Source organism: Hypanus sabinus, chromosome 17 (genome assembly GCF_030144855.1).
Source record: "Hypanus sabinus isolate sHypSab1 chromosome 17, sHypSab1.hap1, whole genome shotgun sequence".
NCBI classification, from domain to species: Eukaryota; Metazoa; Chordata; class Chondrichthyes; order Myliobatiformes; family Dasyatidae; genus Hypanus; species Hypanus sabinus.
The window spans coordinates 53,251,237-53,266,517 of NC_082722.1; the positions used below are offsets into that span (position 1 = coordinate 53,251,237).

The 15,281-nt window shown below is 40.7% G+C and overlaps 1 protein-coding gene across 1 annotated transcript in view; it reads right to left on the bottom strand.

The window, feature by feature from the left end:
* LOC132406635 (polycystin-1-like protein 2) overlaps positions 1-13,837 on the bottom strand; it is a 109,538-nt gene extending 95,701 nt beyond the window's left edge. The window contains exons 1-3 of the mRNA XM_059992438.1: positions 13,011-13,837; positions 9,822-9,953; positions 2,212-2,385 (exon numbers count right to left, since the gene is read on the bottom strand). Coding sequence (XP_059848421.1) covers positions 2,212-2,385; positions 9,822-9,953; positions 13,011-13,028 — 324 coding nt within the window. The 5' untranslated portion in view covers positions 13,029-13,837. The remainder of the gene's footprint in view (positions 1-2,211; positions 2,386-9,821; positions 9,954-13,010) is intronic.
* Positions 13,838-15,281: the final 1,444 nt, after the last annotated feature.

Here is a 15,281-nt window from a genome sequence, read left to right on the forward strand (position 1 = left end):
AAGAACTGGAATTCAATTGTAAACAAGGTGGAACAGTGGAAACATGATTGGATGAGGACTAACCAATCAGGAGGGACAGATGACGGCATCTAGACTAGACTCCAGACTAGACATGCCTGGGCATCATCCCTAAATTTGGCAGAGTTTGTCATCAAAATGTTGGTTAAAACCAATAACTGTGTCTGGCTGGATGCCTGAGAAAGGTTTATTCGTACATGTATATCATTCCTAATCACCACCGTGGAATATTTCTGGTGAAGAATCACCAAAGCCCTATAGAATTATAATAAGCCCTATAGAATTATAATATTCTTGTAGTTAAAATCTCCTGCATTGAAGATCAACATGCCATTTGTCTTCATGCAAACTTGTGCAAACTTCCAGTGACTTAAGTACAGAACTCCCAGGTTGCCTTGAACACCAGCATATTTCAAACTCACACCATCTCTCATTCTTCATGTGAACTGCTTGCTGTCAAGGATCACTAACATTCCCATTGCAGTGAAAATGCCAAGTAATTATCTACAAGATATTCTGAACTCTAATTGTTTACACTGTGAAGGCTACCTTCATTTCAGCGCATCGCACCCTGGTGTAATCCCATGCTCAGCCATTTACTTTGCTTTCCAAGTTTATTTTGCAGAACCTATTTCGTCTTTCCTGGTATTCTGCTGCCACCATTGTGTAATTAATTTTTAATTTCTGGCCTGCATTGAAATAAATATACGCTCCTGTTGGCAGTTAACTGAATAGGTCAGCAATGCAAATCGCTGGCTTCAAATAATCTCCCATATATTCTCTTTATATTACTCCTTGTTGATATTGCCAAGTAACAGTATCATACACCTCTGGAAATCACAACCCCATTTATCATCAATCACCATACAGTTTAGCACATGCCTAGCTATTCTTGACCTCATTAACATACATTGACTCAGCTGCTGGATTGTCAATTCCCAGGAAGGTCTTGCATTTAGTTGTATGGCTCCCCTTTACATAAATAAAAATGAAACAAGTAATTAAAATGTTCAAAAATAATCAATAATGTAAACCTGCTGTGGGTATGCATAAAAAAAAACAAACAGCAAAGAGATTGATTGTGTGGATAGTCAGAGGCTTTTTTTCCCAGGGCTGAAATGGCTAGCACGAGGGGGCACAGTTTTAAGGTGCTTGGAAGTAGGTACAGAGGAGATGTCAGGGGTATGTTTTTTACTCAAAGAGTGGTGAGTGCATAGAATGGGCTGCCAGCGATGGTGGTGGTGGTGGTGGCGGATACGATAGGTCTCTTAGGAAACTCCTGGATAGGTACATGGAGCTTAGAAAAATAGTGGATCCATGGGCAACTCTGGGTAATTTCTAAAGGAAGTACATATTCAGCACAGCATTGTGGGCCGAAGGGCCTGTATTATGCTGTAAGTTTTCTATGTTTCTATGTAAAAACTATAAATGACTACTTTGTACCCATACAGCCATAGAACTCTAGAAAATTGAAATGATGCACCGGCTGTAACTTGGCACAAAACTGATGAGCAGACGCCCCGATAAAAGTGGGTTTTTCACACTGTTTCTGCCCTGGTCCTTTCCACCATTATGCCACAAATTGGATTGTTCAACAGTCTATTAAAAAGCTTGATGGTCATGTGACATTCCTAAACACAATGAATGAAATTATAATTCTGTATGGTTGATATTACCTTGAATTTTATTGGAGGAAAACAATCTTCTGGCATTTTGTTTTCCAATGCAGAGAGAAAAGTTCTTGCCTAGGAGACATTTTGCTACTTATGGTCTCACAGACCATATAGCTGAAGTCCCCCATTATAGCCACTCCCTGAGCTTTCCAAACATGCAAGCTTGCTGCAGGTTTCACCCTCAATAGCCTTCCTACTAGCTGGCAATCTATGGAATAGTCTGGTTAGTGTAGTACCATAAATAAAGTTGCATGCATTTTCTCCTGAAGATTGAGCTTTACGTGAAACAAAAATGAGCTCTGGAGGAGCTCAGTGGGTCAGATGGCATCTGTGGAGGCAAAGGGATAGTCAACGATTGAAACCCTGTGTCAGGATAGCAGTCTCTTGCACCTCTAAGTTTTACAGGAAACCTGAACAATGTTCCTAAACATAGATGCCTCTGGAAGGAAGGAAACTTTCTGCCTTTCAGCAAACTTGTATTTTCCACGCCATTCAGTCCCAAGCATCCAAGGACTTTTACCTTTCCTTTCTCCACATCCAAATCCTTTACTGTCATCGTAGCATTTATGAGATTGCTGACCCCGTAAAGTCCTGACTTGGCTGCAGACAGTTTCCACATGATGTCACTTGGCTTCACAACAGGAGTATTTTCCAACTTGTCGCTCAGGATCAGAAGCGAGTTACTGGCAATGTCCTGAGTGGAGAAAAAATACAGGTAATGTTCGCCAAGTACTGTAGAGCAAACGTAGCTGTTGTTTCCAAGCCCATTTAATACTGGATATTCAACAGAATAACCTACCATAGCAGTGCCATCCTCACCTACAAACCACAGCAACGGAACAGAATTTCCAAAGGACAAAAAATTCATGCTGAGGGTAACTGTTCATAATCTTGACTGCTAGAAACTCAAAAGTCATCAAGTTCAAAATGAATTCTACAATTGTCAATTATTCCACTGGGGACACATTGGGATGCTTTTATTGTAGTGAAGTTGGCAAGCCCTTTGAAAATAGCTTTTGCATTGTGATTTTTGGAACCACAATGTTGTCTTCTGAGTAACAATTCACAATGTTAAGTAAAAGCCTGAAGGTTTCAGTTTGTCATTCCAGTCTGTAAACTTTTGTGGGCTCCTTAACTGCTGAAGGTAGGCCATTTGATATACCAACCACACTCATGGCTTTAAAGAAGATCTGAAGCACAGGAATGTTTGTGTTCACACCATTATCCTCTTTTAGAATGCAATCCGGTAAGGCAATCGTGGAAACACAGACCACACAAAATGAGATCTCAATGTAACTTAGAATAGGTACTTAAATGTAAGTATTACTCACAATCATGAAAATTGAGCTGAAAATACAATGCTCATATTGGTTTTTATAGCAATATAGTTCAACCACTGTAATAAATTACCCTAAAATCCTTTTTGCGAGTTACCAAGAACATCACAGAACAGAAAAGTAAGCATAGACCGTAATGCGGCAGTGGGGTGGCGAGGATTTTGACAGAATTATGTCTCACTGCTAGAGAACCATCATTTGTCCTGGTCACCACAATGCTGGAAGTGATGGCACCAGAGGTTAGCAGGAACGGAGCTGAATTATGAGAAATTGTCTGCATAGAATGTCCAATAGTATAGCACAGGAACAGGTTCTTCAGCCCACAATGTTGTGCTGAACTAATTAAATTAGCAATCAAATGCCCAACTAAACCAACCCCTTTTGCCTACTCAATATTTATATCTTTTCCAGTCCCTGCACATTCATGATCCTATCTAAGAGCTCTTCGAAACGTCCACCAGCACACCAGGCAATGCATTCCAGGCACCTCACCCTCTTTGGACAAAGAAAACCTGCTACACTTCTTCTCTCAACATATAGCTGTGGCTTGAACATCTCCTCGTCCCTCTTGCATTAAATACTCTCTCTTATTAGATTTCAGCCGGGGATAGGAAAAGATTCCAGCTGTCTACTTTATCAATTCATCTCATACTCTTATAAATATTGATCAATTTTCTTCTTGGTCTCCATCACTCCAGAGAAAACAGCCCAAGTTTGTCCAACCTCTCCTTATTGGAGCACATGTCCTCTAATCCAGGCAACATCCTGGTAAACACCTTCATCATTCTCTCCAGAACCTTGATATCTTTCCTATAAAGGAATGGTCTGAACTGAATGCAATATTCCATATGGAACATAAATGAAATTCTATAAAGCTGCAGCATAACTTCCTTGAACTCAATTCCTCCATGAATAAAAACAAACACGCCTTATGATTTCTTTACCACCCCATCACCCCATCTTTTAGAAAGCTATGGACTTGGACACCAAGATCCCTCTGTACATCAGCTCTGCTAAGAGTCTTGCCAATAACAGTAATCTCCATCTGCCATTCCTCCACCCACAAATGCGACAGGTCTGTATCACAATGTGTCTTTTGGCAGTCTTCTACACTATCCATAATGCCACTAAATATATCATCTGGAAACGTATAAAGACACCGTCTACATCTTCATCCAGGTCATGCAAAGGTCCCACTATGGATCCCTGCAGAACAGCACTATTTACAGACCACCAGCCAGAGCATATCCCGTATCTGTCTTCTACAGGGGAGCCAGTTCTGAACCCAAGTGGCCAATTCACTGTGGATACCATACCATGAGCCTCCCATGAGGAATGCTGGCAAACTCCTTCCTAAAATCCGTGTAGCTTTACAGTCATCACTTCCTCGAAATACCTTATCAAGTTAGTAAGACACAATTTGCCCCACACAAAGCCATGCCTACCTAATTAGGCCATGGTTTTCTAAATGTTCATAAATCCTATCCCTAAGAATTCTCTCTAGTAACAGTTCTAACACTAACACAAGTCTGTTGGTTCCAGGATTACCCCTATTTCCTACCTTGAATAATCTAACAGAATTAGCTGCTTGCCAGTCTCTGGAACTTAGGGATGACACAAAAATATTAATCAAGGTACCAGCAATCTCATCTCTTGCCTCACTCAATAACCTGGGGTATGACCCTCAGGTTATCCACCTTAATGCTCTTTAGGAGAGCCAGCATGACCTCCTTCTCTACTTCAAAATGCCTTAGCATATTAATACATTCCAAACAGATCTCCCGATCCTCCACATCCTTCTCCTTGGCATATACTAATGCAAAGTATTCATTTAGAACCTCACCCACATCCACTGCCTGCAAGAAAATATTCCCTTATTTTAATCCTTGAGTTGTCTTACCCTTTCTCTAGTTATGCTCTTGCTCCTGATATATGTATAGAGTGCCCTTTGATCCTACTTTTCAAGGGTATTTCATGGCCCCTCCTGGCTTTCTTAATACCCCGCTCGAGTTCTCTTCTCAATTGTTTATAATACTCAAAGGCTCCGTTTACCAAACTGTTCATAAGGTTCCTTTTCCTATGACTAAATTCATCACCACTCACAACATCTAAGGTTCTCTTACCTTGTCATCCTTGTCCTCCTTTCTGACTGGAGCATACCTGTCCTGTACTCTGTGAGGTTGGCCTATAAACACCTTCCACATATTGGATATGGACTTGCCCAAAAACAGTTGTTCCCAATGACCTCTTGAGTTCCCATCGAATACTCTCATAATCTGCCCTGGTACAATTTAATAGTTTTCCGCAAGATTCATATCTGTGGTTATCTATCATTAAGCTTAAGGAGTTATGATGACTGCTCCCTTACTGCTTGCCCACTGTAAGGCCAGTCACCTGACCAAGCTCATTACCCAACACCAGATCCAGCAAGGCCCCTCCTCTTACTGGACTATCTACACATTCATTTAAGAAACCCTCCTGGATGCATCTAACACATTCTTGCCACAAGGATGTCCGAGTGTGTATTAGGAACATTGAAGTCACCCACTACAAGAGTCAAAATCAGGTTTATTACCACTGATATACTGTATGTCAGGAAATATGTAATTTTTGCAGCAATAGAAGTGCAAGAAAAAATTACTAATAGTTACAATAAAAAGCAAAATAGATAAATTGTGCAAAAGAAGAATGGTGAGGTTGTATTCATACATCTATGGACAGTTCAGAAATCTGATGGTGAAGGGGAAGAGGTTGCTCCTAAAACATTAACTGTGTGCCTTCAGGATCCTGTACCCCCTCCCTGATAGTACTAATGAGAAGTGGGCAAGTCCCAGATGGTGAGGGTCCTGAACAACAGATGCCACCTTCTGGAGGTGCCACCTTATCAAGATGTTCTTGATGGTGGGGAGGCTTGTGCTGTGATGGAGCTGGCTGAGGCATTAACCCTCTGCAACCTGAACCTCCAAACCAGGTTGGAGGTCATAATGCTCTCCACATTACAAGAGTAATTCAGTGACATTACTCCTAATTTGATGTAACCACTGGCTTGCCTTCTTTGTGATTGCATCAATATGTTGGGCCCAGGGTAGGTACTCTAAGATGTTGATGCCCAGGTACTTGAAGCTGCTCACCCTTTCCACTGTTGACCCCTCGATGAAAATGGGTGTGTATTCTCCCAACTTTCCCATCTTGAAGTCCACAACCAATTCCTTGGTTTTGCAGACATTAACCAAAAGATTGTTACTGTGACACCACTCAAGCAGTTGACCTATCTCACTCCTGTACACCTTCTCATTACCATCTGAGATTTTGTTAAGTCAATGGCAGGTGGAATTTGAGCTGTGCCTAGGCACACAGTCATGAGTGTAGAGGAGTGGGCCAAGCATGGATCCTTGAGGTGCCCCTGTGTTGACTGTCAGCAAGGAGGAAATGTTATTACCAATCTGCACTGATTGTGGTCTCCCGATGAGAAAGTCAAGGATCCAGTTACAGAGGGAGGTACAGAAGCCCAGTTTTTAAGACTTGGTGATTAGTAGGGAGGGGATGATGGTGTTGAAGACCTGTAATCAATAAACAGCCCCCTGACATAGGTATTGCTGCTGTCAGGTGACACAAGGCCGACCAGAGAGCCAGTGAGATTGCATTCTCTGTAAATTGCAGCAGGTCCATCTTCATCCAGGTTCAGGAAGGAGTTAATTCTAGCATGGCTGACCTCTCAAAGAACTTCATCACTGTACAGGTGACTGCTACTGGGCAATAGTCATCGAGACAGTTCACCTTGCTAGAGGGATTGAATTTAAGAGCAGGGAGGTTAACTGTATAGGGCACTGGTGAGGCCACATCAGGAGTACTGTATGCAGTTTTGGTCTCCTTACTTGAGGAAGGATAGACTGGCTTAGGAGGCAGTGCAGAGGAGGTTCACCTGGTTGACTCCGGAGATGAGGGGTTAGACTATGAGGAGAGATTGAGTCGCCTGGGACTGTACTCGCAGGAATTCTGAAGAATGAGAGGAGATCTTATAGAAACAGATAAAATTATGAAAGATGAAGGCAGGAAAGTTGTTTCCATTGATAGGTGAAACTAGAACTAGAGGGACATAACCACAAGATTCAGGGGAGTATACTTAGTTTAGAGATGAGGAAGAACTGCTTTTCCCAAATAATGGTGAATCGATGGAATTCTCTGCCCAATGAAGCAGTGGAGGCTACCTCAGTAAATATACTTAAGGAAGGTTTTTGCATAGTAGGGAATTAAAGGTTATGGCAAATAGGCAGGTAGGTGGAGATGAGTCAGTCATGATCTTATTGAATGGCGGAGCAGGCTTGATGGGCCAGATGGCCGACTCCTGCTCCTATTTCTTATGTTCTTATGCTTTTCTTGGGCACTGGTATGATTGCTCCCCTCCTGAAGCAGGTGGGAAATTCCAGCTGCACCTGTGAAAGATTTCTAACTGGATTCTAGTTGAGAGCAAAATAACTGGTTGCATCACCGTCTGGTATGGAGGGATCTCTGCACAGGATTGGAAAAAGCTGCAGAAAGTTGTAAACCCAGCCAGGTCCATCATGGGCACTGGCCTTCCTAGCATCCAGGATGCCTTCAGAAGCTGGTACCTCAAAAGTCATGAAGGACCCACATCACCCAGTTCATGTCCTCTTCTCATTGCTACCATCAAGAAGGAGGTACAGAAGAACAAAGAAACACACTCAACATTTCAGGAATAGCTTCTTGCCCTCTGCCATCAGATTTCAGAATGAACAAAGAACCCATGAGCACTACCTCAGTAATCTTTTTCCCTTTTTTTAAATCTCTTTTTTGCACTATTTAATTTAATTTTCTTTTTAAAATATATTTCTAATTGTAACGTATAGATTTTATTACTATGTATTGAAGATACTGCTGTCACAAAAAAAACTAACTTTACAACATATGCCAGCGATACCAGTGGTCACCCATTTCAATTCCACTTCACATTCTGATATGTCCATCCATGGCTCCTTTACTGTCACCATGAGGCCACACTCAGGAACACCATTTTGTATTCCGTCTGGGTAGCCTCCAACCTGATGGTACAAACAACCATTTGTCAAACTTCCAATAATGGCTTTCACCACCTTGCCTGTCCATCTCTTCCTTCTGGTGCTCCTCACCCCTTTTCTTTCTTCCATGGCCTTCTGTGCTCTCCTGTCAGACTCCCTTCTATAGCCCTTTTTCTCTTTCACCAATCAACCACATCTCTTTACTTCATCCCTCCTCCTCCCAGTTTCACCTATCATATTGTGCTTCTCCCTCCCCTCCCCCCACATTTAAACTCTACTCTTCATCTTTCTCTCTCCAGTCCTGCTGAAGGGTCTCAGCCTGAAACGTCAACTGCTCGCTATTTTCCATAGATGCTGCCTGGCCTGCTGAGCTCCTCCAGCATTTTGTGTGTCCAGCATCTGCAGATTTTCTCTTGCCAGTGATTTAATTCTGATAGTGAAGATATTCTTGAATATTCCAGCTAGTTGTTTGGCACAGGTTCTCAACACCGTGCAAGGTACACTATTGGAGGCCGATTCCTCGTGAGGATTCACCACCTTGAGAGATGTTCTGACATCAGCCTCCTGAGTCAGAGATCACGGGGTTGCCAGACACTGCGGGGATTCACCCCGGTGTGTTTTATTCTTCCTATCAAAGTGTGCATAAAGTAAACCTGGTGCTTTTTCATGTTGTCCTAATCTGCCTGGATATCTGTTTCTCAATGTCCCAATGATTAATGAGGTGTCCGTTGTACAATAGGGTGTCTGTAGGTTAGGCTGGGAACGTTCTTTAGAACAAAGACAGCTAAGAAACAAACATGATACCATAGATGATTGAAAAATTACAGGAATTCCAGATAAGATATAAAGGTCTATTTTCACTAACAGGAAGATGAAGAGCTATGAGATTTAAGGCAATAGGTAGAGGGATTAAAGAAAGGAAAATCTCAAATATGGTCAGGACCTAAAGCCAACATCATATTTACAAAGTAGGTAGAGATAAGCACAGGATGTGCAGTTTCCTGAAAGGGGGGAGGGCAAACAGAGAGCTGGAAAATAGGATTAGTCTTAACAGAAAATTTTCAATCAACAGTGACATAATGCTGGCTCTCCTGCACCATTGTCTCTGTGATTAAATTAGGTCTGCCTTCAGGAGCTTACTAGACTTGTATAATGAACACACACTAGGCATTGTGCTTTTTATGTTTGTAACAAATATAAAAACCATTTTAAGAAAGCAAGCTTGTCACTGAGCAGGATCCTGAATTAGAGACAAATTATTTCCTTTTCATGAGCTGAAAGTGTAAAGAATTGAAACCTAGTTTTCCAGAATCTTACACTGGTGACCGGTATAATGATCCTGAATCCCAGCAGTTGTGTTATTTAAATTCAATTACGCAAGAATTAGGAAATCCTGAAATTTAAGAAAATTGAGACTGTGAACCAGTCACTGGAAAAAGAACTTATTTGGTTCACTGGAATAATTCAGGGAAGAAAGTCTACTGTCCTTGCCTGGTCTTGCCTACATATGACACCAGCCCCACAGCATTATGGTGTCTCTGAAATGGGTCAGCTAGCCAGTCAAATGTAGAAGACCAATTAGAAATGAAGAATAAATACTAGGCTTGTCAGATGTACATAGATCAGGCAAAATGTTTGAAAACAACTGTAAAATGCTAAAAGAAATATATGATTTGCAGCTAAAAGTAAATATTATGCCTCATTTATGATGAACTATTGAAAAATCAGAGTAAAACAGTAAAGCAAGTTCACCCTACCTGTGATGTGACCGTCAGTTTGTCAGGTTGGGAAGTAATAAAATCAAGGTAATCATTTGCTTTTGTTATTCCCCTCGCTGAGGATGAATTCATTGCTATCAGAGAAAAGTTCTGTACAATATTCTCAATTGCCTGATAAAAATAAAACAGAAAAAGATTTGAGAAGATGAACTTCTTAATAGTGTTTCCAGACTCGTAGAAGCAGAAAATAAAATGGTTAATGTCAGGATAGATGTTATAAAAGCAATGAAGGAGGGTCACTCAGAGGTCATGAGTATGGAATGAGCTGCCAGTGCAAGTGGTCCACGTGAGCTTGAATTCAACGTTTAAGAGAAGTTTGGATGGCAGGGTATGGAGTGCTATGCTCCAGGGGCATGTCGATGGGACTAGGCAGTTTAAGTGGTTGAACATGGACTAGATGGGCTGAAGGGCCTATTTCTGTGTTGTACTTTTCTATGATGCCATGAAAACTTAATGACAAAGTATATAAACAAACATACTTCAGCAAACACTTCCCCCCCCCCCCCCCAGGTGATCACATGGGTTTGGGCGGGATGAATAATAAAATAAAATGGGCGGCATGGTGCCCTGTTGGTTGGCACTGTTGCCTTGTGGCATTCGGTGAAAACTAGAGTTAAGGTTGGATCAGCCATGATCTTGTTGAATGGCGGAGCAGACTTGAGGGGCCGACTGGCCTACTCCTGCTCCTATCTCTTATGTTCTTATGTACTTTGATATGACTTTTCATTGGAACCTTTGTCGCTCCTGTTTGATTTCATATTGAAGTTTGGATTCTGATTTGGATTCTGGTCCTGAAAAACGTCTCGTTTTTAACTGTGTACTGTACCAGCAGAAATGACAATAAAAAGTGACTTGACTTGACTTGACCTGACTTGATTATCGCAAGGGATCAGGGTTACGTATGCATGAGATAAGGTGTCTCCCAATTTATGTAAAGCCAAATTCTCCCTTCAGGGAGGAGCAACACCTTATATTCCGTCAGGGTAGCCTCCAATCTGATGGCATGAACATCAATTTCTCGAACTTTCGGTAATTTCTGCACCCCCCCCCCCCCACCATTCCCATTCCCTTTTCCCTCTCTCACATTATCTCCTCACCTGCCCATCACCTCCGTCTGGACCTCCTCCTTGTTTTCTTTCTTCCATGTCCTTCTGTCCTCTCCTATCAGATTCCTCCTTCTCCAGCCCTGTATCTCTTTCACCAATCAACTTCCTAGCTCTTTACTTCACCCCTCCCTCCTCCCGGTTTCACCTATCATCTTGTATTTCTTCCTCCCCTCCCCACGCTACATATTGAACTCTGACTCCTCATCTATTTTTCTCCAGTCCTGATGCTGCCTGGCTTGCTAAATTCCCCTAGCATTGTGTGCGTGTTACTTGGATTTCCAGCATCTTGTTTGTGCTCAAACTAGACATCATGTATCTTTGAAAAACAGTGTATATCTTCAAATGTGGATATATTTTGCAACAGTTTAAATCATGAATTGCTTCTAGTTCTCTGCAAGTATTTTAAATCCAGTATTTTGATTAATTACGTACCTTACGTTACGTTTAAGATCAATTACCTTGAGTAAGTATACATTTAGTGAGATTCTGAAATAATTGTGAGTTTTCTTTGATATTTTACTTTAACTGAAAGTAAAATTGATATCCATGTGATTACTAATGAAAGCTAGGTTTACATTTTATCAAAGCTGTTAGTTTAATTTTATGAATCAAAGTATTAATAGTAGATTGTATTATCAGATGTACACTGAGCATTTATGTCAGGCTGGTTGCATTTTTCTGTTGAGCTTTTGAGAGTTTTTATTACTCTGTGTATCTGTTAGACTATTAATTATTAGCTATAATTCTGCAGTTTTAGTGTCAATGATTGTGTCAATGGTTAAATGTACCTTTGCTTTCTAAACCCTTTGAAATGATTTTCAGTGAGAATAGCAATCATTGTTTGCGGTACTGTATTGCTAATATGGGAACAAATGACTTTTTATAAATACGATGATTTATGAACTTCATTTTATGGATACACATTGGATTTTGGTTAATTGGGCTATCGGTTAATCAGAGCAGCCACATATTTGGGACAACTCTTAAAGAACAAGATTAAGAAAATAGTTGTGATTTCCATCGTTTATTTGGAACACTGTGCCAATTAATTGGGGACGGAAACTGTTACCAAACAGTTTCTAATTAGCTTCGGTCACGTGCACCTGTGTGGCAATTAGACACTACCGTTTTGTGCACTTATGTTCAAAAAGCAGTGATTTTTTTATTACTGATAGTTGGTGAGAAGTAAACAGTAAGACAAGTCAGAACAATTTTGCTCGCCACGGTTTCAAGCCTTCAGGCTTGGAGATGCCAGAAAGAGCAAAGAGTGAAAATGAAATGATTTCACTACTTCAACAAGTTAGGAACTACAATGAATTTCACTGTAACATTCAAGGTTATTGAATATTACAAAATCAAAACGAACATGTGGAGGATGCAACCATCAATAGCATTGTATGTAAAGCAGTGCATTATCTACACTAGGAGTCTGTGGTGATTTTGTTCATTTACAGTTAATCAAAAGAACGTGGCAGCGTACACTGGATGAATTCCTCTGTTGATAACAATTAGGAAATAATGCAGCTTTATAGTGCTGCAGGAGTATTGTTAGTGTTCTAATTTGTTCTGTATTTCATTTAGATGCATAGTTTGTCTCTCAGTTAAACAATACTTCGTCTTTTTTTGGTACCTATTTTACTATTTCCATGAAATTTTGGATGATTTGTGGAGTTGTACAATTGGGACAAATTGTACTGGTTTTGATGTGTCCCAATTAACTGGAACCCACTGTAATTGCATAATGTAGATATATTAACAAAAATCATCTCCTTCCTCACAGAATTTTTGAGTATGCGAAGAATCCCATTACTTCACCAGTTTTCACAGATCCATTATCTGATTTCTCCTGTGTCCAAAGTGTACTGAAATGTCACCAGTGCATTCAAAATACATATATTCATGTTGTTGCGAAATACAACACTCTATTAATGATATTTTGTTATCAAGGGAGTTGGTATCTTTTATTGTTTATACTTGCCATTCATTTTGTCCTTGGGGAAGATTGTTCTCAAACACAGAAGAGAAGTTATTCTAATCACTTTACCTGCATTATCTCACTTACAGAAACATCAGTGAACATGTCCTTAGAGTCTGGAAGGCTTTTCAGTAAACTCTCTGTCAGATCTGAATCTGGTGTTGAGCACCTTGATGTGCAAATTCTTGAATTCTGCAAAACAATATAAACACAAGAAGGTCTGCAGTGGCTGGAAATCAAGAGCAGCACACACAAAATGCTGGAGGAACTCAACGGGTCATGCAGTATCTACAGAAAAGAATAAACAGTTGACATTTCAGGCTAACACCCTTCATGAGGATTGGAGAGGAAGGGGGAAAATGCCAGAATAAAAAGGTGAGGGGAGAGGAAGGAGGACAAGCTGGAAGGTGATAGGTGAAGCCAAATGGGTGGGGAAGGTAAAGGGCTGGTGAAGAAGGAATCTGATAGGAGAGGAGGGTGGATCATGGGAGAAAGGGAAGGAGGGCACCAGGGGAAGGTGATAGAAAGTAAAGAGAAGAGGTGATGGAAGAAGAGGGAAGGGGGAGGGCAAAGGAAAACAAAGAGAAAAAAATTTCCCTGATGGAATGTGAGGAGTTGCTCTTCCACCTTGAGAATAGTCCCATGGCAGAAGTGAAGGCCATAGACTGACGTGTCAGAAGGGGAATGGGGATAGGAATTAAAATGTTCCAGAAAATTCCACTTTTGGCGGATGGAGCAGCGGTGCTCAACAAAATGGTCCCCCAATTTAACAAAATAACTAACTAATGGTTTTATAATCACAGTTTAACTTTGGAGTATTCTTTAAACAAGTAAAATTCTTGTGAACAATTTGCATTTTGAAGCAATAAATTTTATTTAATAGCTCGTCTGCATGTTTTAAAAAGTTACTCCAAAACTTGCCAGATTCAAGGGAGAGTTAATTGGGCACATAAATTATCAGCAGTGGTCTGGCGATTCCTACACCCATTTCATGGTTCTATAGAGTTTATTAATGTTATCTGTTTATCTTCCAACTTTGGGAGTGTTGGGAAGAATGGATGCTACCATCACCAGTATCTGCTGAAGTGAAGCATTTGCATCTCACATCAGTTGTGCCATTGCAAAGGCTGAGCAAAATAGAAACTTTCCTCTGCAGCTCCTCATAGTTCTGTAGACATTTTTGTATGAAGTTTCTTGTATTTTATCATCCTAACATTACAGAGAAACGCTGGGAGGGGATCTTGTCATGATTTTCCAAAATGCAAATTGCATTATCTGCGTGGGTGTCAAGAAACATGAGTTTTTTAAAGTGTTAATTAATTTATTTTTTGCCTCACTAAAATTCCTTGAGAGTTAATGTATATCTCAAATTTTTGAGCAGTTCTGTGCAAAGTCAAATTTCCATTACCCGAATAGCTGTAACACATAAATAGCCTTTGTTATCATTCTGATATCAAAACTGTAAGTTAAAAGTAACAAAAAGAAAGAACAATTGGCTCAGAATCACAAACTTCAAACTGAATAAAATGATTTAGGGTGGGTTACTCCAATTGGGTCACTAGTGCTTGATGCTGAGTTACTAGCACAAACCCAGTGGGTTGAAGAACTTGCTTTAGTCTGCTGACTGTGACTATAAAATTACAGAGAACTAGAGCACAAAAACCAGACTTCTAGCCAACTGATTAATGCTGGTGATTATACTTCACATGTAAATACACTTTTCTATCTCTTTCTCCCTTATGAACCTGTCAACACAATTACTCCTTGAAGGAGCAAGGTACCATAATCTAATCACTCGCGGATGAAGTCCCTTATGCATTCTAACAGTGACTGGCTCACACTGATGCCTTAAACATTTTCTCTTCCTAAGGCAGTGAAGTTATCTGACCTATCAAACTCTCTCATCCTTTTAATGACTTCCCATGGCATTGCCTTGTAAAGAAACTCATCAGAGTAGGAAGGAAGGCCAGGACAGGCTGGTGTACCAAACGGAAAAAGGCAGCAAATTACTAGGAACAGATTACTACTGGTTACTGTGGAGAGTCTTACCCAGGCAGAAACACTAATACAAAATCAAACTACTGCTGTTGCTGGGTATCAGAGATCAGAACTCAAAATGTGCTGTGGACTTGGTAGGTACTGGGCCGAATCTACAACCTTTTGTAGGATTTTCCACTCAGAGGCATTGGTGTTCCCGTACCAGGCCATAACGCAGCCAGCCAGCACACTTTCCACCACACATCTGTAGAAGTCTGTCAAGGTTTTGGATGACATGCTGAACCTCTGCAGACTCCCGAGGAAGTAGAAGTTCTCTTCTGCTTTCTTTGCAATTATATTAATGTGATGGGTCGTCAGGTC